Genomic DNA, 20,134 nt, shown 5'->3' on the forward strand with positions numbered 1-20,134 from the left:
CTCGAACCGAACGTGTGACCCCACCAATGGATTGCTCTCCGGACGAGGAATCCATCGGTGGGGTCACACGCTCGGTTCGAGAACAAAGAAGAGGGACTCACAGAGGGTCTTGTTGAGCCAGTCGGCGAGGTCCTCCATGAGCGGGTACAGCTGGCTGGCCTGCGCCTCTAGGATGCGGTCCTGGTACAGCTCGACGTACTCCTCGTCCGTCTCGGTGGGGGTGGGCGGGCCCCTGGGCGGCCCGGGGGGCGCGGTGCCGGGCCGCGGGTGCGGGTGGGGGTGCGTCCTCGGAGAGCTGGTCGTCCTGGTGGGCCCCCACAGGCTGCCCACCACAGGGCTGCCCGGCGTGGACGTCATCGGCGACCCCAGGGGGCTGCCGACGGCGCGCCTCCACCGCGGCGGCGCCGGCTGCATCCGGAAGGCCGTCGCCATCTTGACGGGGGGCGTCGGCGTCGGCGGGGGCGGGCTGCGGAAGCGCCGAATCTGGAGGCAAGCAAACACGACCACTGTAAAAAAAACTTGCTGTCCTACAGTGCACACACAGACCTACAACGAAATGAATCAGAATCCGCAATCTCACGCTCCCGCACTGTAAGTGGCTGCCTCTATCACCAGCATTGCGATCCTGCCACTTCGCTCGCGATTGCGAACCGATTAAGGCGCGGATTAAGGCGTAAACGCGTCAAAACGCGAAAAACGGAAAAAATAAAAACAAGACAATCACCGGGCAGGCGCGGCCACTGCAGTGGCTGCACTCCGTCAAGTCGTTCACTTTCACTGCATGCATGAGGGGGAACGAGACGCAACCAGAGCGCCGCCCCGCCGCCGCAACGCAAATCGCGACGGAGGGAGCGAAAAAAAAGGCAACAGGAAAGACCGTGTTCGAACCCGGGACTGACGTCAAGAAGTGTGCCGCGATTGCGAGCCACTTGATCGCCAGCCAATCTTATCGGAGCTGCCGAGCCTATCCCCAGGCATACAATGTAGAGACGGAAAAGACATCCGCGAAAAAAAAGTTCCGATACCGGGAATCGAACCCGAGCCTCCTGGGTGAGAGCCAGGTATCCTAGCCACTAGACCATATCGGATACGCTGAGCGAAGGGAGCGTCGCGCCGCTTCACATTCCGCGGGAACGGAGGGAGGGGGCGTGGCGGCCGCCGAGGCACCGGCAGAGGAGGGGAGGGGGCGGAGGGGAGGGGCGGGGAGGCGGGACAAGCCAGCCGGCAGCAAAAGTGCAGAACGCGGGGACAGCTTTGCACTTTATTTGGGGGTAGGAACACCCTGCTTCTTTATTTCGAGCTCATGGAAATTAAATAGCAAAAGAAACGACCACAAAAATTCAGTATGATCCAAGACAAAATTCAAAAAATTCAAAGTGACGTTCCACGTTGTTGTCCCCGAACAAAACAGTGCACAGCAACAATAGTGATGTTTCCGCCCGGGATCGAACCGGGGACCTTGTGCGTGTGAAGCACACGTGATAACCACTACACTACGGAAACCTGATGAATGACACGGCGAAAGGGAGCGGACACACTCGGCCGAAACGAGTCGGCTCTGCGGCCGCGGGGGCCCGCGTCGCCCACCGGGGGCAATGCACGCGCAGAGTGGGGCGGGGCGGGGCGCCGGCCAGCTGAGCAGGGCGGGGCGGCGTGCGGGGAGGCACCCGCATCATGAGGCACAGAGGCAAACGGGTATTGGGCCAAGGACGGTAGTGCATGTACCAGTGTAGTGTCCTCCCGTGTAAGGGATATGCATTGCACGCTCCGCCTGTGTGTGTGTGTATGTGTGTGTGCTGGAGTCTCCAGACGGCCGGCCTTTGGCAAAGGTCACGTCAGCACGCTGAGGAGGCCCCACTCGGCTCCAAACGAGAAAATGCTACTCTTTGGCGCCACAGAGGGGGGGGGGGGGATCATGCGAGTCGATAAACGATATCAGTGCGGAATGGCAGAGATAGCGACATGATTCGACTGCCGGACGAGTCGAGCCTCACACTCAATGCTCGTGTAATAGGATGGTACAGTACAAAAATTCCCTTCGGCGAGCAAAATTTGAAAAAACGTTAACGCTAACGCTAACGTGAAAGCAGATGATACTTATGAGAAGGTTTATTGAAATGTATGAATGTGACATTTTGTCAATTTCTTTCAAAGAGTAAACACTCGGAACTCTTTTTTTGACAAATTTCTTACGCATGGTAATTCATAAAAATGTCAATTTTAGTATAACTTTTGAATATCCTAACGTGCCATGTTCGCAATGACGGTGGGACACTCATATGTCCGATACCACTTGTGTTGGGTATCATTTTCGTTGTTTAAACGCGAGGATGCACAATTTGGTGGCTAATCACATAAATACTCAATACCCATAAAAGATGTGTTCGGTACTAGGGCAAGGCGCCTTGCGGCACGCGGCGTGTCAGCCACATCTCCAAGCGGGGCCCGGCCGGCCGGCGCGCCACCCGAACCCGACCTCAAGATAGATAAGCAAGAGTGGCGCACACTGCCGACGCGCCGCTTCTCAAGAGGGGCAGGGGTTCCGGGGGGGTAGGGGGGGGGGCCGCTGCGCCATGCGTTCTACGCACTCAAGGCTCAAGTGCGTGTGTGTGTAGACTGCTGCGGGGTGTGGCGGGGCGCGGCGGGACGTGGCGTCTCGGCAAGGGAATGGGCGAGGGGGGCAGCTACGCGATGCGTGCTAGCAGCGTCTCGTAACGACGCGCAACGCGAGGGACGCACTTCATGAGTACTAGAGAGCTGGGTGTCGAGGTTATACACCGCGCGCGCAACCCGAGCCCCGCAGGCGCCCCGATTCCATGAGCGGCGCGCGGTACGGCGCGGCGCGGTGCGGCACGCTGCGGGCCCTCCGCTCATAATCTTCTAGGCAGGCCAGCCAGCCGCTGCCTTGCCAGCGAGGCGCTCGGCCTCTTCTAGGCTTGCTAGTCAGGCAACGAGGCAACTGCTGCCTGGCTAGCTGGAAACTCGGTACTCTCTGCACGAGCGTACAAGCACGCTGATACGTGAACGTATCATCTGCTAAAAAATTAAAATCTTGGTGTGAAATAATGGAGCAGAATTGAAGCAGGGCTCGGATTAATAATTCAGACCACTGCGTCCCAAATTTTTTTTTCAATACAAATTTTTAATTCAATTTTTTTTTAAATTACATTCAAAATTTTCAATTTAAAAACAGAATCCTTCGAGCCGGATTTGAACCAGCGACCTATGGATGCCTGCTACACCTGCCGTCTACAGTCCACCGCTCTACCAACTGAGCTATCGAAGGAACATGAGAAACATTGAGTGGGATCCCATTCCCATACCAACATACGAGAAAGATGCCTTCAGTAAAAGAGAATCCTTCGAGCCGGATTTGAACCAGCGACCTATGGATGCCCGCTTGCCTCGCCTCTACAGTCCACCGCTCTACCAACTGAGCTATCGAAGGAACCTGAAGACCGGCCTGCGTGATTACGTTGGCATTGTCCGGCACCCGAGAGCGGGGCAGCGGAGCGGGCCGTCTGTCTCTCTCGCACTCTTGCGGTCGGTGGGGCCGTGGAGGGAGACGGGCTGCGCGGGCTGCGCCTAGCGGGACAGGGCCGACAGGGCGGGGCTGGCGGGGCTGGTGGGGCCTTCGTGGTCGTGGCCCGTCGTGGCCCCACCAACCTGAACCTGCCCAAACATCAGCTGAGCCGGCGCGTGTCCAGTGTGTGTGTGTGTGTGTGTGTGTGTGTGTGTGTGTGTGTGTGTGTGTGTGTGTGTGTGTGTGTGTGTGTGTGTGTGTGTGTGTGTGTGTGTGTGTGTCGGTGTCGGTGTGTTAGAGAGTGTGAGTGGAGAAGTCGGCTTCATCGGACCGCTTTTACCAAACAAGTCAGGCCGAAGAAATGTAAGGTGCTACACAGGCGCCACGCGAGAGAGCGCGCCCCAAACAAAACGCAGCTAAACTACTACACACACGAAAACATATACCTGTACTAAAATTGTTGTTGGCGTTATTATGTAATTTTTTTTGTGAGCGAGAAAATTTTAAAGGTGTCTTTTCAAGAATTTAATGGGAACGTTCGCAAGATTTTTCTAAAAAAATTTAGTTTAACCTTTTTTTCCAGTTTTTTTTTTTTTTTTTTTTTTTAAATTTTAGTGTGTATTTGCATCAGCAGTAGGACTTTCAGCAGCCAACTGGCTGACAGCCCTGCTGCTTCTGGCTGCAGCTGCCTGGGCGTCTGGACGCGTCTGGGGCAGACGGCACCTGCCTGGAGGCCTGCAGGCCTGGAAGCCTGCTCACTGTGCTTTACTGGCACACTGGCACGCCACCCAGGAGCAGCTAGACAACAAATTGAGGCGTTGCACCCAAACTGCACGGGGCACTGGGGCACCCTGCAACAAACACGTCGCAAAGTGTGACAACGATTCCCCGACTGGGTAATCAAGTCAGCGCGAGGTTTGTTTGCGAAACGCCACGTGATCTGCCTGATTTCGCACGGCCGTGCTGCCCTGGCGCAGCAAGGCTTTGCCAACAAAGCTCTCGTAAACGCACGCCTGGGAGTGACTTGGCGCGGGTTCGATTACCGACGCATCGAGATAAACACTGTCGGTGAGAACGATCCGCGCTGTGAAACACCCAGCCAGTGACAGTGGTGGTACTCCATGGCGCACAGTGGGCCAGAAGACCGGTGGAGGCGGTTTGAGACGCGTTTTGAGCTCCAGAGTCCCATTTAGCGACTCTGGAGCTCAAAACGAGACACGTGGTTTACGAACGGTCCCCCAGGCCCCTGCCACGCACAGCTACTTGCTGGACGGCATTTCCTCATTTTCGACGCCTGCTGCCTGCATGGCTGCCTGCATGGTTGCCACCCCCACGCACCGCCACGCCCACACTGTAGGGCAGGCATAAGGGCACAGACACTGTCAAAGAGCAGACACTTCTCGGAAAGGGCCGAAAATGTATGCGCCGGGTAAACATCAGACGCCTTCGAGGAAATTCAATTCCGAGCAGTGTCCCCGTCGCCGAGCCGTCCGTAAAAAGATCGTTAAAAGGGCTAATTAAAGCAAGACGCGGGGGTTTAATTGGTGGGGGCGACAGTCCTATGATAGATTCACCCTAGAGCCCTAGGGCACTGTAAGAGACGCACAAACTGCGGTCGGAGACGTAGGGCCCCAGACGGAGGGTCCCCCACATGTCCCCACCAAGGCAGTAGGAAACAGTAAACTAAAAATACCCCCAAAACAACCCCAGGCAATGCCCACACCGCAAAAAATAAGCTAAATTAACAGAGAGCAAGCTGTATCTGTTTTGCAGCGAAAATTTGCCAAAAGGGCAAACACGCTGACAAAAAAAAATATACAAAAGTAATTTAGGAAAAATTTAGGTTTGTCGGCCTAAACGGCGAATTTCAAAAATGACCCACAAGGTATCTTGTTCATTTTTGGGGGGCAGTGGTTCATGCCCTACACGCGAAGGGAATTAGAAAAGAAGAGTTTCAGCGAAAATCGCAAAAAGTGCACGGCGTGCACTCCAAGACGGCAACTGCATTTCGCCGGACTGGCTAGACTGTGCACTTCGGCGCGCATGGGGCGGAGGGCAGGTCTCGGGTGCACGCAACGCGCGGCAACGCGGGCGCCGAGCTCGGACGAGCGCCGAGACAGACCCGACTATCTGCTCCACGGGCAGCAGCGAGTTGCGTGGGTCTGGGTGGCAGAGGCGGTGACAGTGTGTCAGTCGGCAGCCCGCCGGGCCTTTCCCCAATCGCGCGACACGAAGGGCACGGCCAGCCACGGTTTGCCGTCAACACCTCGTCAGGATGGCCGAGCGGTCTAAGGCGCTGCGTTCAGGTCGCAGTCCACTTCTGTGGGCGTGGGTTCGAATCCCACTTCTGACAGATATTTTTCCTATACCTAGCAGTTACACAAAATTATTCGCAACTCGCACAGCTCTGAGGGAAGATGGTTACAGTTAGCTCAGCAGCCATTTTCCAACATGTCAGGATGGCCGAGCGGTCTAAGGCGCTGCGTTCAGGTCGCAGTCCACTTCTGTGGGCGTGGGTTCGAATCCCACTTCTGACAGATATTTTTCCTATATCTAGCAGTTACACAAAATTATTCGCAACTCGCACAGCTCTAAGGGAAGATGATTACAGTTAGCTCAGCAGCCATTTTTCAACATGTCAGGATGGCCGAGCGGTCTAAGGCGCTGCGTTCAGGTCGCAGTCCACTTCTGTGGGCGTGGGTTCGAATCCCACTTCTGACAGATCTGTTTTCCTTTTTCTTGTTTGGAATGGGAACCGCGAACTTGAACCCTATTCGTTGCCGACAGACGGAGCCCTGACGGGACGTTAATTTAGTCCGGGACGACGCTGCCGGAAAGACGTTCGGTGAACACCGGTTTGCGTGTGACAGCCGCGGCCTTGCGAGGCCTTGGCCTGCCTTGGCCCGGCCACCCTCGGTGCCTCTCCACCGCCTTCTAGGCCTTCCCGGGGTCTAGGTCACTGTCATGAGCCCGTCGCACAGTGGGCCGGAAGACCGGCGGAGGCGGCCAAAACTCTAGACTCGTTTTGAGCTCCAGAGCCGCTAAACAGGCCTCGAAGCGAACGTGTGACCCCACCAACAGACTCCTCGTTCGGATAGCAATCCATTGGTGGGGTCACACGTCCGGTTCGAGGACCATTTAGCGACTCTGGAGCTCAAAACGCGTCTAGAGTATTGTCCGCCTCCACCGGTCTTCTGGCCCACTGTGGACGGCCAATTTCTCATTTCCGCGCGCTTTTCGAAACGAGACGGATGGGTTGCGTGCCGAGCCTCGCGGTTCATCAGCAGATGGGGCAAAATGGCCAAAATGACACCGGGCCTTCCCAGTGACGTGGTACTTCCAGTGCACTTCCATGCAAATGGGGTGGCTGGCTCGGCTTCGGGCACGAGGCAAAGCCGAAGGCGAAGCCGATGTTGCAAAACGATATTTTCATTTACGGTGTGCGCGGAGCTACTCCCATCGCACCCTTGCATCAGGCCGGCCTTCTGCCTGTTCTCTATTCTCCGAACACTCACACACACACACGCACGCACACACACACACACACATGCATACACACACACACACACACACACACACACACAGCGTTCAATACCCCGCACTGTGCCACGCTGGTCACGCTCACCATCAGGTGGTAATGCACCGTTCAGGTGTGGCAGTGCGTTCAAAACCGCGTCACGCCTAGAGAGACTGTGCGTGTGTTTGTGTGTGTGTGCGTGCGTGCGTGCGTGTGTGTGTGTGTGTAGGTGAGTTAGTGTGTGTGTGAGGTCTATGCGCAACCTTACACACGACACGTTTTGTGGGTGTGAGTGTGCGCTTTTGACATTACAAAAAATGTAGCCAAGACACTGAAAGAGGCTTTTATCTTGGGACCGCCATCCGAGCACAGCAAAGCACGCTGACACACTGGTATAGTTGCAGGGGCAAGGGACGGGTAGACACCGCTGGGTTCACAGTCTGCTGCCTCCATCGGCTCATTTACCTTGACAAACGTTTCGGCGAGCCTTCAAGCGCCTTCAAGCAAGGCGGTGAAAAGTTTGACGCGCAGCGCCATCTAGCGCCGCACCGTGAACAGTAAACCGCCACCGACCGATCGCTACCCTTTCAAGTGGCCGTGCTTTCGGACCGCTGCTGCAGCAGCGGTTCGCAAAAAGAAGAAAGAAGAGAAGAAAATTATGAAGAAATTAAAAACAGTAAGTTGGCAACGCTGGACCCACATTTCACGGTCGGGTCGGATCGGCCTCACGCACGCGTGTGGCGAGCAGGGCAAAGCTGGCAAAGCCTCGGCCAAGCAGGGCTGCCAACACCGCAACACCTTGAAAGGGAAAGCGGGAAGGCCAATTTTCAGTACTCTTCATTCTTAAAAGTAAATCTCCCAAACAGTGGATTTGCCAGAAGGCCGGTGGAGGCGGCCATAACTCTGGACGCGTTTTGAGCTCAGTCACTGAATGGGACTCGAACCGGAAGTGTGACCCCACCAATGGCTTCTTCGTTAGGAGAGCAATCCATTGGTGGGGTCACACGTCCGGTTCGAGTCCCATTCAGTGACTCTGGGGCTCCAAACGCGTCCGGGATTTCGACCACCTCCACCGGTCGGTCTTCTGGCCCACTGTGCTGCCTTTGCGGCGCACTTGAAGGCGAAAACGCGAAACAAAAGTCACACCCAGGAGCAGAAGGCAAAAGAGGGACGAGTCACGACGGCTGACGTCAGGCCGAGCCTAGCCGAGCCCACGTTCGGGGCGTGGGTAGTGTGAGGCGTCGCGGTGCGTCGCGGCCTGGAGCCATTGTGGGGATCGAATCTCGAAAACGGATAAAAATAACAACATTGGCGTGAATATATGAGGAAAAGACTCAAGAAGAGGAAAACTGACTCAGGCGAAATTTTTATCAAAATTACACGACACTTTTAAGCGAAAGTTGGGGAAGTTTCCAAAAAAAAGTGTGTGCGCAGTGAGCAAGTTGTCCCTCCGGTTCGAGATCTCGAATCTCTAGACGTCCCGAGCGCGTCCTGCTGCAAGAGGCCAGTCCCTGTCGACCCCTGCAGGCCCTGCAGGCCCTGTCGGCCCCGCGGGTCTTACGCGTGGGGTCGTGTACCTAGTCTGTGGTTCGGAAGGTCAGGCCGTTGCGAACAGGAGCGCGAGTCCGGAGAGCAGCCCACCGATGGAGAGATCAGCCCGGCCGGCCCGCCCGGCCGACATGCGTACTTAGCTCTTTTCCTTGGCTCTGCCCGCGCTGCCCGCTCGACCCCTCATTTGCATGCCAACATGGAGACTGCCTACTGCCCCCTTCCTCCAAGCCGACTCTGACATTTGGACCACACCTCAACGAGGAAGCCGGGTCGCGGAATAAGGGAGCGCGAGTTTGAGAAATTGAGAAAACACTGCAAAGTGCCATCAGCGTCAACAACACCTCATTTTCACAGAATTTTTTCGTTGGGTCGCCTCCATGGCACCCAGACAATGGTTTCTTGATTTTTAATTTTCTTAGTTTTTGTAAGCAAAAGCAAATCTTGACACGAGGAAGATTTTCTTCAAAGAAAAAAAAAGTTTGGACCAAAAAAAAATTTATGAGACAAACAAAATATTTCTTGAAAAAAAAACAGAAAATTTTAATTTTTGTAACTAAAAGGTCATTTTTTAAGGGTTTTTTACGTGCTTAACGCGCTGCTGCGTACAGTATGTACGTGTACTAAAGGGACTTGCTCTCTCCGCACGTTAGGGAGGCGTCCTGAAACGAGCTGATCTTATCCTCTGGTCCGAAATTCAAGCCAGCCAGATAAAAGAATTGGATCACAATGCCGATACGTCGGAGCGATTTAGGAACTGGCGCCCCGCTGGCAGTGCAGTGCCAGCCTCGCCTTGCCTTGCCGCGCACAGTGGGCCAGAAGACCGATGGAGGCGGCCAAAATCCCAGACGCGTTTTGAGCTCCAGAGTCGCTCAGCAGGACTCGAACCGAACGTGTGACCCCACCAATGGGTTCCTCGTTCGGAGAGCAAACCCATTGGTGGTCACACGTTCGGTTCGAGGCCTATTTAGCGAATCTGGAGCTCAAAACGCGTCTGGAGTTTTGGCCGCCTCCACCGGTCTTCTGGCCCACTGAGAAGAAAGTCCCATGGCACGACGCGTGGACTGGCGGCCCTAATCCTCGCGGCACGCATTGGCTGTCTCCGTCGTGCTCGCGGGGCGTTGCGTCGGGGTGCGAGAGAGACGGCCTGACTTACATACCTGGCCGTTCAAGTTTAAGTTTACGAGCGGCCGCACTTAGGCGGCACGCGCGACACTGCTAGTCGACTATCGAGACTATCGATCCCATTCGATTTACGGCTCTTGGCTCGAGCGGGACAATTAGCCAAACAGACGAGTCACGCTTCTCGTGGTCAAAATCCCGGACGCGTTTTGAGCTCCAGAGTCGCCAAATGGGACTCGAGCCGAGCGTGTGACCCCACCAATGGATTCCTCGTTCGGAGAGCAATCCATTGGTGGGGTCACACGTCCGGTTCGAGTCCTTTCCAGCGATCTCCAGAACGCCAGCCGGCTCATCAGCTACATGCAACACCCCGCACGCCGAGCCCAGGGCGCATACTCGTTACACCAACGCCAGGGGGAGGAGGGGGATTTCGCCACCGGAGGGGTCACGAGGGTCAGGCGCACACAGATGATGATACCGTTTTGTTCAACAAGCGTGGAGTGTCTTCCAGTGCAAGACATTTTGAGCATGAAAAAAAAAGTAGATTTCATCTAAATTATTTACTTCTCTTCCTGGTGTGGTGTGCGAAACAGGCCCATCGACTATTGTTATGCGGTAGCGGTGTTTGAACCATTAGCCCCGCTTAGCAGTCTTGGCCAGTCTTGGCAGTCCGTGGCACACGCGGCGCGTAGACGTGGGAGCGGCGGAAACCATTTTGCCGGGAAAAAGCAGCGAGGCCTGCATGCATGCATCATGCAACATGGCACTCACTCGCACCTCACTCACTCGCTCGCACCCACATCCGGGTCCGGGGCAACCCGGGGCGTCAAAACGGCACCGCCTTCCAGCCTTTCACTTTAGCGAGGGAGGTGTTGGCCAGTCCGCGCGTAGTTTTGACAAATGGGAACTACTGTTCCGTAGAGTGGCGTACTCACGCACGCAATATGCGGAGAAACCAACGCGCACGCAGTGGGCCAGAAGACCGGTGGAGGCGGCCGAAACACTAGACGCGTTTCGAGCTCCAGAGTCGCTAAATGGGACTCGAACCAAACGTGTGACCCCACCAATGGATTGCTCTCCGAACGAGGAATTCATTAGTGGGGTCACACGTCCGGTTCGAGGCCTGTTAGACCGGAGTCACTAAATGGGACTCGAATCGAACGTGTGACCCCACCAATGGATTCCTCGTTCGGAGAGCAATCCATTGGTGGGGTCACACGTTCGATTCGAGTCCTGCTTAGCGACTCTGGAGCTCAAAACGCGTCCGGGATTTCGGCTGCCTCCACCGGTCTTCTGGCAAATCCACTGTGCACTGTGCCGAGGTCCGTGTACCGAGTGCCCTACTCCCTGCATCCCCGGCGGGTCACCGCGACGAGGCGTGGCGCGACTCTATCGCTCCATCTGCATAGCGCACGACCCGGACTGGAGCAGGTCAGTCGCGCGCCTCTGTGTGTGTGTGTGTGTGTGTGTGAGGGCTTAAGGTGTGCGGCATGTGTGATGTGTGCCGTGAGCCAGCGGTCGTGGCGCCTTACGGACCTCACGGTTTGCATTGTGTTGCGTAGGCCCGTTGGAGCGACTCATTTTCAGCCCAAAGGGTTTTCCGGAGCTTTTCCGGGCAGAGTATCACCTCACTGGACAGGGCGAAAGCGTCGTCCAATCATCATCGTCGCCACAGTGGATCAGATAGCACCAGCCTTTCGAACCTGCGGCTTCGCTCACACTCGGCACCCAATCAGGAGTGTCACTTCCGACGTCACTGTTAAAATTTTCAAGTCGCTTTACGACAAAGTCACGGATTGTTGTTGTAATTGAACGGCGGGCCCTGCGTAAACGAGATTCTGCTGGCCGATTGGCCGTTAAAGGGCCAGCCGACGGGCGGAGGGGCGTTAGGGCGTTAACGGCTTTATGGATGGAAAGTGAGGTGCATCGCGGAGGCGCGGCAGTGTCGCGCCGTCGCGCCTCGAATGACCGCCACACTGCTTAAAAAAAGAGTAAACTTTAAACTTAGCAATTTTTGTTTTAAAATTTGAAGGTATTTTAATTGAAAACTTTGAGATTTTCTTAGAGGAAATTTTACGAATTTTTTTTGGTGGAAGTTTTAAGAATGTTTGGGGGGGGGGGAAATTTGAGAATTTTTTGGGGAACTTCTTTGGAAAAATTTATGAACTTTTTTGAAAAAAATTAAGAACTGTTTTTTGGAAAAATTTGAGAATCTTTTTGAATAAATTTAAGAATTTTTTTTTTTTTTTTGAAAAATTAGAAAACGTTTTATGAGAATTTTGTTTTTAAAATCCGGTACAGGGTGCTAGCCCGCGCGTTGACACTGACGCCCCGACGGTAGTAACGACACGCAAATCATCGGCAGTGTGTTCGATCTTTTGATCTGGAAGTTTGAGCGTTGGAGCCCCCGCCGCACGCAACGGCCCTTCCCTTCGGGTTCCCTTCGCGTGCCTGGCCCGGGCCTGGCGCCATGGCGTGCGGCTCGGCTGCTCTTTTTCGCCGTCAAGGGAAAGAAACAAAAAGCCGATCGCGACGACTTGACTTGCCACCCGGAGACCGGCGCAGGCGGCCGAAACTCCAGACGCGTTTTGAGCTCCAGTCGCTGAATGGGACTCGAACCGAACGTGTGACCCCACCAATGGATTGCTCTCCGAACGAGGAATCCATTGGTGGGGTCACACGTTCGGTTCGAGTACCATTCAGCGACTCTGGAGCTCAAAACGCGTCTAGAGTTTCGGCCGCCTGCGCCGGTCTTTCTGGCCCGCTGTGGCGTTCTCGGTAAGTTGGCAAGTAGGCAGGCCGAGGTTGGCAACCCTATCGCCCAGTGGGTCAGCCAGGACGGCCACCTTATCGTCTGCCTTTAATTGCCGGTAGCGCTAGACCGCCATTGGACCGCCATTGGCAGCAGAAGAAGCGGCCTCCGCGTCTCTGTCGCACTCGCGGTGCGCGGTGCGAGAGCGGTGCGAGAGAGACGGAGCGAGGGCAAACCTTTCAATTACCGGGCCAAACCGCGAGCGGAGCGCAGAGTGCGGCGGAGAGGCCCAAGAAGGTCGAGCAGACGCCACTTTCCGCGACATTTGATCGCGTTCCTCGCCGTCCTCGCCCATAACGGGGCCGCCAGTCCGTCTCCGTCCCACTCACGGGGCGGCCCCTGGCCCTGGCGGAGCGAGAGAGACAGAGCGATCGCCGTTTCGTTTCACTCTGGCCTGGGCTTTCAGGGAGCACTAGGTGCACCCGTATTGGGAGAGACACGCACAAAGAGAGAGAGAGAGAGAGAGAGAGAGGAGAGAGAGAGAGAGAGAGAGAGAGAGAGAGAGAGAGAGAGAGAGAGACAGCGAGTCGTCAAAGAACGGCCACCAATGGGCTACTTTCCCCTTGAATCTAAAACCGTCCTGCCCTACAGTGTGCCCTGCGCCCAGAGCCCTTGTTCGGCCCTTGGGCCCGGGGAGCGAAAAATTTTTTTTCGCTAATCGATAGTGACTGATGTTTAAACCTCATTCGAACCGTTTTGCCCCGCGACGCTTTTTAGGCGTCGCGACGCCTCAAGTTCGAAATTTTAGCTTTTTCGAAGCCCCGTTGGGGAGAATAAAGGGTCCAGCGCTTAAAATTTTTGCACACATTTGGCAGTGACATATAAGGGAAAGGGGTGGTTTGTTTTGGGGGTCCAGTTCCAGGGCGCCCGGAACCCTTGAAAGTAGTGATTTTTGGAAAAGCCACTGGGGGGAACTAAAAATACGCCGAAAAATGAAACCCCAAGTGCACTAGGCCCTTTTCCTTTTAAAGGAAAATTTTTTCCGGTGACCCACGACTTGGTTTTCGAGATCCGTGCGTTAGAAAACTACCCAGATTTGAAGGCCCTGCACCATAAGAGAGACGGCGCTTGGGCCGATGTTTTTTTCCGTCGCACACCAGCCGAGGCAGGTATCGGGGCCCGGGGGGGCGCGCCGGGCGGACAATAGGCGACCCCAAAGGAGCCGTCTCAATGAAGGCGGCACCGAGCCCCGACCATTTTTGGGCCCATTTTGTTGCGATTTCGGTAGAAATTATCGTAGAACGGAATTTAAACACCATTCGGCCCGCTTTTTACAACGAATCTATTGCCGCATGTTCCAAAAACGGGAAAAAAACCCTTTGAAAATTTCCCATTTTGTCTTGGGTAATAAATCAGCCTTCATCATCGCGCCTCGGGCACCCTTGTGAAGCGGCCTCCCACACAAAAAAGGGGGCGGTCCCTTTGCTACCTGAAAACTAAAATTTTTTTAACGCTCTTTGACGCTATGGGGTGTTCACCATCGTACTCGGGTGAAATTCTCGAACTTTCCATCTAAAATTAAGTTTCGCGGGCCCCTTTTAACAGAGCAAAGAAAACAATTTTTTTTGCTATATAGAAATAATCAGTACTTCGCAAAAAATTTTGTCAAATTTTGGGCGAAACTTTTAATTTTGACCTGAAACTTGGCTTAGGAGTTGAAACCGGGCCCCGAGCTCACAAAAACTGGCGATCTGCTCCGGCGGCCCAGGGCCCAGCCCCGTGCCGGGTGTCATTTACCCCCACTCCGGCAGGCCGGCCATAAAAACCGGCCCAGGGTGCTTGTCTGCGAACCAGGTCTACGGGGCATCAGGGCCCCCTCAGCGACTGCGGATGCCCCGAAAACGCCTCGATGCTACCATTCTAAGACACCCGCCCTACGCCCCTTTAAAAGGAGACTCCGGTCGGCCCCCAGCCGTGCCTCGGCGCGCGGAGCCGATGCGACCGAAATGAAAATCGCGATTTCTCAAAACGGCTTCGCCAAAAAATTTCAAACTTGGTAGAGAGACTGGCAAAAGACCGGGCCCGCCCCCGGTCCGGTCAAATCCGGCCCGACATTGCCTGTTTGCCTACTGGGGTGATCGGCTCGAAAAAAGAAGACCGCCGTATCTCGGCTCCTGGGTACGATATCGAAAATCGGGCTATGTAGCGTTGTAGTCCAACTCGTTCCCTGCCGCCTCTCCAAATTTCAAGTCAAAACCTTGAACGGTTTGGCCGTAGTTTACTAAACGCCGAGAGAAAAACGCGACTTTTCGGCGACTGGCGTGGCGAAGGCAGGCTGGAGGCAGGCAAACAGGCCTGATCAAGGGACCGGCCCCCGAAGTGCCCCCTCCGCACCTCCCCCCCCCCGCCCGCCCGCACTGCACTGCCAGACTGCCATTGTAATGCCCCCGGGCCGTCGGGGTCGCGCCTGCCTGGCTGCCGGGGTGCATCCACGCTACCTGCTCTAGCTGTGTCTCTGTCGCACTTGCAGTGACAGACGGCACAGACGAAGAAAGTAGCTGTCGACGTCTGGGATGGCTATGCGGATGCTCCCTTTTGGCTCCGGCGAGGAGGCGCGGTGCGGTCCCAGCCGATTCCGAGCCACCCGGCGGCAGGGCAGAAAAGTTCATCAAAAACTGGCTCAAAATGACACTTTTTAAACATTTGTACCAATATGCGTTTCGAAGCGCGCTGATCAATTCTATACCCATAAAAATGGTTCAATGATTTATTCTAAAAATTGTCCAGCAATTTCTCGTTTACACCCATCTTCCTATTTTTTTGAACTGATTCCGCCACTTTCCGTAAAATATCAATTTTCCGAAAATTTAAAAATTTTTTCATGCGCACCTAGTCCCTTTTGTTTGGCTTGAAGGGGGCGGGGTTGGGATGGGCAGGCGGGGCCACGTGCCTGGCTCCGACCCTCGAGCAGGTATATTGCCATCGCCAAAAAAAGGGAACTAGGAGCGCATGAAAAAATTTTTAAATTTTCGGAAAGTTGATATTTTACGGAAAGTGGCGGAATCAGTTCAAAAAACAGGAAGATGGGTGTAAACGAGAAGTTGCTAGGACAATTTTGAGAATAAAACATTGAACCATTTTTATGGGTATAGAATTGATCAGCGCGCTTTGAAACGCATATTGGTACAAAAGTTGAAAAACGTGTCATTTTGAGCCAGTTTCTGATGAACTTTTTGCCCTGCCGCCGGGTGGCTCGGAATCGGCTGGGACCGCACCGCGCCTCCTCGCCGGAGCCAGGGGTGGCGTCCGCATAGCCATCCCAGACGTCGACTGCTACTTTTTTCGTCTGTGCCGTCTGTCACTGCAAGTGCGACAGAGACAATGCTAAGCAGGGAGCGTGGGTGCACCCCGGCAGCCAGGCAGGCGCGAGCCCCAGACGGCCGGGCGCATTACAATGGCAGTCTGGGAGTGCAGTGCAGGGGGGCGGGGGGGGGGAGGTGCGGAGGGGGGACTTCGGGGGCCGGTCCCCTTTATCAGGCCTGTTTGCCTGCCTCCACCTGCCTTCGCCACGCCAGTCGCCGAAAAATCGCGTTTTTTGTCTCGGCGTTTAGTAAAATACGGCCAAACCGTTCAAGGTTTTGACTTGAAATTTGGAGAGGCGGCAGGGAACGAGTTGGACTACAACGCTACATAGCCGTTTTCGATATCGTACCCAGGAGCCGAGATACGGCGGTCTTCGTTTTTCGAGCCGATCACGCCAGTAGGCAAACGGCAATGTCGGGCCGGATTTGACCGGACCGGGGGGGGGCCCGGTCTATTGCCAGTCTCTCTACCAAGTTTGAAATTTTTTGGCCAAGCCGTTTTCGAGAAATCGCGATTTTCATTTCGGCCTGCATCGGCTCCCCGCGCCGAGGCACGGCCGGCGGCCGACCTGGAGTCTCCTGTTAATGAAGACAAGCGTTACGTCATTTGTGTACGGAAGGCCGGGTCAGACATTACTGCTTGTGTGTGTGTGAGCGCGCAACTGGCACAGGTGTATCCATCAGTCCTGCACACTGAATCCGAAACATGCCGGTGTCGCTAGCTCGGTCCTTTCCACTCTCAAGGGGCGCGTAGTGCGAGAGAGACAGAGAGAACGACTTCGCTGCTCGGCCGCCCTGGCGATTTGTTCTCCGCCTTACAGTGTAACAGCGTTACGTCACAGAGTCGTCAATGCTGCGGTACCCGCGTTCGAGCCCCGCCGCCGCCGCGGCTCGACAAAAAAATGCGCGCCTAACAGGCGCGCTGCTGTGCTGTATAGCGGCCGGGTTGCGTTCGGGTAGGCGGGGTCACCCTGCACTGTCAAAAAGTCAAAACAAAAACAAAACAAAAATCAAATTTTCTTTTAGAACACAAAAAATTTGGGCAATATACTTGTAAAATTCACAGAAAATCGCAGGAAAATGACCGCGTTTGATGGGAGCAGTGCAGCACACATAGTGGTGTCGTGCTAGGCAAAGAAGTGGGACGAAATAAACCGGCAGACTGGAGCGTCTTCCTCTGTCCGTCATAATATTTAAATACAGTGAGCCAGCACGAGGGGGAGACGGACGCGGAGCCGAGCCCAAGTCAACCAAGGCAGGGCGACGCGCCACTGTCGAAAACAAAATAGTTCCGATACCGGGAATCGAACCCGAGCCTCCTGGGTGAGAGCCAGGTATCCTAGCCACTAGACCATATCGGATTGGCTGGCAGGAGTGGGCAGATGAGTGCGGAGGTTCCGCGGCGGGCCGGGCCGGTCGAGACGCTAGCCTGCGGAGAGTGGTGTGGCGGCGTGGTGGACTACGTACTGTACAAATTTAGAAGGGGCGCGGAGGAAAGGGAAGGGGAGGGGGAGGGGGAGGGGAGGGGGAGGGGTTGACAGATGGTCCACATGCACGTACTCAGCCCGTCCGCAGTGCAGCAGTGCACCAGAGGCGTCCGCACCACTGCACCACCTCAGCCAGTCCCCGGAGACTCCACAGAATCGTCTGTCTTTCTTTACCGACTTCGATTATTTCGGGCCCGCGCTGCTCGGCCCGGGTTCGAATCCCGGCCGCGGCGCCGCATTTTCGTCGTTGCGTGAGATGCAAACTGAGTATTTATTGGCTGTGCGATTATTGATTGACGCCTGCAGTGTGGTCGTCGTGCACTCTGTAAACAAAATAAAACACGCCACTTTTTCTGCGAAATTAATCTCCAGCAGAGAATTTGATTCGTAGACTGCGTATCGATCCTGGGGGAGGGGAAAGAGGGTGCCGCTTTTTCATTCCGGAAAATCCACCAAAAACTCCTTGTGAAAATCCTTGGCGTATAACTAGTAGTGTGGTGAACGACGTGTAGAGAAGTACCTACGCAAAAACAGCGCAAAGATTACTGAGAAATCTGAGAGACGCTCGACGCGCAGTGCAGTTCGCGTGGCGACAGTGGGTCTGTGAGTCTCCAAGTTTGTCTGTCTGTCTGTCTGTCTGTCCGTCCGCTCCAGGGATGCAGGTCGCGGCGCCGCGGCGCCAGGAGAGACTCCGCGTCGCTCTGTCTCTGTCGCACTCACGCGGCGTTGCGCACGGGTGCGAGAGAGACAGAGCGCCCGTCGCGAGGCGCCACCCCTCCCCTCCCGGCGGGGGACTGTCGCGCTGTCTCTCTCGCACTCGCGGCGCGTCCCGGCCGGGAGCGAGGGACAAGGCGCACCGCCCACCCGGTCCTACACAAGCACATGCACGCCGAGCTTCCCTTGCCGAGAGACGCGCCCCCGTTCCGCACAAACCGAAAAGAAAAACGTCCAAAGTTTGAGTTTTGCCAAGGCGAGATAAAATTAGAAAATGCTCATGTTGACCACAGGAAACGCCCTTTTCCTGGAGAAATGGACTTTGGCTTGACTGGGCCTGCACTGCAGAGGTCCTATCTGAGGCAGAACGGCGCATTGCGGCCCGCCCCCTAAAGGGGTGAAAAACGGGCCAGGCTGGGCGAGGCGACGACAGCACAGACCGCTCGGCTCAGACGAAGCTAGACGCGGCTAGACTAGCACACTGGCTTCCGCGAAAACGCTCGCCGCTTCTGGCGGTTCGCTCCGCCACCTAATGTGAAACAAATTGCACCCCCTCCCCCCTCCCCCTCACCTCGTTCCGCCCCCCTCGAGTCCTTTCCCTTGCAGTCCGGCACACTGCACGGCTGGCCGGACGCACCTCTTATAGCACCGCCTCTCTCTCTCTCTCTCTCTCTCTCTCTCTCTCTCTCTCTCTCTCTCTCTCTCTCTCTCTCTCTCTCTCTCTCTTCTCTCTCTCTCTCTCTCTCTCTCTTCCTTTTTCAACGACAGATTTACCCAGGCGCGTCGATCGACCGCTGCGGGGGCCGTCCGTAAAAGCACAACACGATTACTGTACGCATGGCCCCGAGGGCAGTGAGAGATTCGCACCCAGGTAAAAAAGAGTGGCCACATGTCGTCAAAATTGTCAAAATAAATCCTTTTTTGACAACAGATGACGTCAAAGTGACGTTGTTTTCGCGTTTGTTGTTGTGAGCAGCGTCACCCATTGTGGCTTCAAATTTCTCCTGGACAGGCAGCAACGTCGCGTTTCGCGTCTTTACAGTGCCTTTACTTTACATCAGCAAGCAACTCGCTGGCTACGGCTCCAGCCGGATTTTACAGCTTCTAATGACATACTGAACGTCTGTCTGTCTGTTTGTCCGTCCGTCCAGACGCGTCGCGCAGTCCCTGACCAACATCAACAAGCACATACCATTGTCTGGAAGGGAGTTTGACTGCCGGCGGTGGGAGTCGGGGAGTTTGACTGCCTTGCCTTGCAGTGGGAGACAGAGAGGCTGCCCTGTTAAAATTCGCTGTCACCTTATGACAGAATCGTGGCTCTTGAGAACAGGACTCGAACCGAACGTGCGACCCCACCAATGGATTCCTCGTTCGGAGAGCAATCCATCGGTGGGGTCACTCGTTCGGTTCGAGTCCCATTCAGCGACGTTGGAGCTCAAAACGCGTCTGGACTTTTGGCCGCCTCCACCGGTCCTCTGGGCCACTGTGCCCTAAGTCACAGTGTCACGTGATTACAGTGGCGGTATTTCCGGTGTAGGGCCTCCGGCTTCATTCATCACTATGCACACGACGTATACGCACCGACTACACCGCCAGAAACTCAACAACAATTCTTTTTTTTTTTTTTCAGGGATTTGATTCCGCCCCGGACAGGCAACGCACGCGGGTCTGCCCAGCCACCCGTCGTCGCCATGCACCCATGCACCGGCGCTACCACAGCGCCCCGGACGCGGCGGAGGGACGCGCACAGAAAAATATTGACGTAGCTGGCAAGGGCTGGGCTCCAGACTGAGAGTCGTTTTCGTCGCTCTGTCTCTCTCGCACCCTTACGGGACGCGCCACGAGTGCGAGAGAGACAGAGCTCCACCGGGGAGGAAGGCGGCGTTCCGGGAATCGTATCAACAGGGATGGCGTTCAAGGGAAAGGGGGAAGGGGGTGGGGGAGGTAAACACACAAACGGACTCACGCGCGCGGCCACGGCAAGCCGCTCAAAGCAAGTTCAAGTTCAAGTCGCTCCATCTGCACTGTAAAAAAATTTTTACTACCCGCAACGTTCCAAGCCTTAGTTTCAACAATCTCAAAGAAATTTCTTATTTTAAAAATATCAAG

General features: G+C 55.2%; 1 protein-coding gene and 8 non-coding genes across 9 annotated transcripts in view; 3 read left to right on the plus strand and 6 right to left on the minus strand.

Moving 5' to 3' along the window:
- The window catches only part of LOC117644231 (growth arrest-specific protein 2-like), a gene marked incomplete at its 5' end in the record, with an annotated part of 30,009 nt that extends 29,739 nt beyond the window's left edge, over nucleotides 1-270 (minus strand). The window contains one exon of the mRNA XM_034383501.1: nucleotides 102-270. Within this exon, the coding sequence (XP_034239392.1) occupies nucleotides 102-270 (169 nt within the window). The remainder of the gene's footprint in view (nucleotides 1-101) is intronic.
- Nucleotides 271-1,016: 746 nt separating this feature from the next.
- Nucleotides 1,017-1,088, minus strand: Trnae-cuc. The gene has a single exon. It is a non-coding gene; the product is annotated as a tRNA-Glu (tRNA).
- A 342-nt stretch (nucleotides 1,089-1,430) lies between these two features.
- On the minus strand, nucleotides 1,431-1,503 carry Trnav-cac. Its single transcript has one exon. It is a non-coding gene; the product is annotated as a tRNA-Val (tRNA).
- Nucleotides 1,504-3,195: 1,692 nt separating this feature from the next.
- Nucleotides 3,196-3,286, minus strand: Trnay-gua. Its single transcript is given in 2 exon segments — nucleotides 3,196-3,231; nucleotides 3,250-3,286. It is a non-coding gene; the product is annotated as a tRNA-Tyr (tRNA).
- A 72-nt stretch (nucleotides 3,287-3,358) lies between these two features.
- On the minus strand, nucleotides 3,359-3,448 carry Trnay-gua. Its single transcript is given in 2 exon segments — nucleotides 3,359-3,394; nucleotides 3,412-3,448. It is a non-coding gene; the product is annotated as a tRNA-Tyr (tRNA).
- A 2,344-nt stretch (nucleotides 3,449-5,792) lies between these two features.
- Trnal-cag lies at nucleotides 5,793-5,876 on the plus strand. The gene has a single exon. It is a non-coding gene; the product is annotated as a tRNA-Leu (tRNA).
- A 100-nt stretch (nucleotides 5,877-5,976) lies between these two features.
- On the plus strand, nucleotides 5,977-6,060 carry Trnal-cag. Its single transcript has one exon. It is a non-coding gene; the product is annotated as a tRNA-Leu (tRNA).
- A 100-nt stretch (nucleotides 6,061-6,160) lies between these two features.
- On the plus strand, nucleotides 6,161-6,244 carry Trnal-cag. The gene has a single exon. It is a non-coding gene; the product is annotated as a tRNA-Leu (tRNA).
- Nucleotides 6,245-17,113: 10,869 nt separating this feature from the next.
- Nucleotides 17,114-17,185, minus strand: Trnae-cuc. Its single transcript has one exon. It is a non-coding gene; the product is annotated as a tRNA-Glu (tRNA).
- Nucleotides 17,186-20,134: the final 2,949 nt, after the last annotated feature.

The sequence above is a fragment of the Thrips palmi genome, unplaced genomic scaffold (genome assembly GCF_012932325.1).
Source record: "Thrips palmi isolate BJ-2018 unplaced genomic scaffold, TpBJ-2018v1 HiC_scaffold_18, whole genome shotgun sequence".
NCBI lineage: Eukaryota > Metazoa > Arthropoda > Insecta > Thysanoptera > Thripidae > Thrips > Thrips palmi.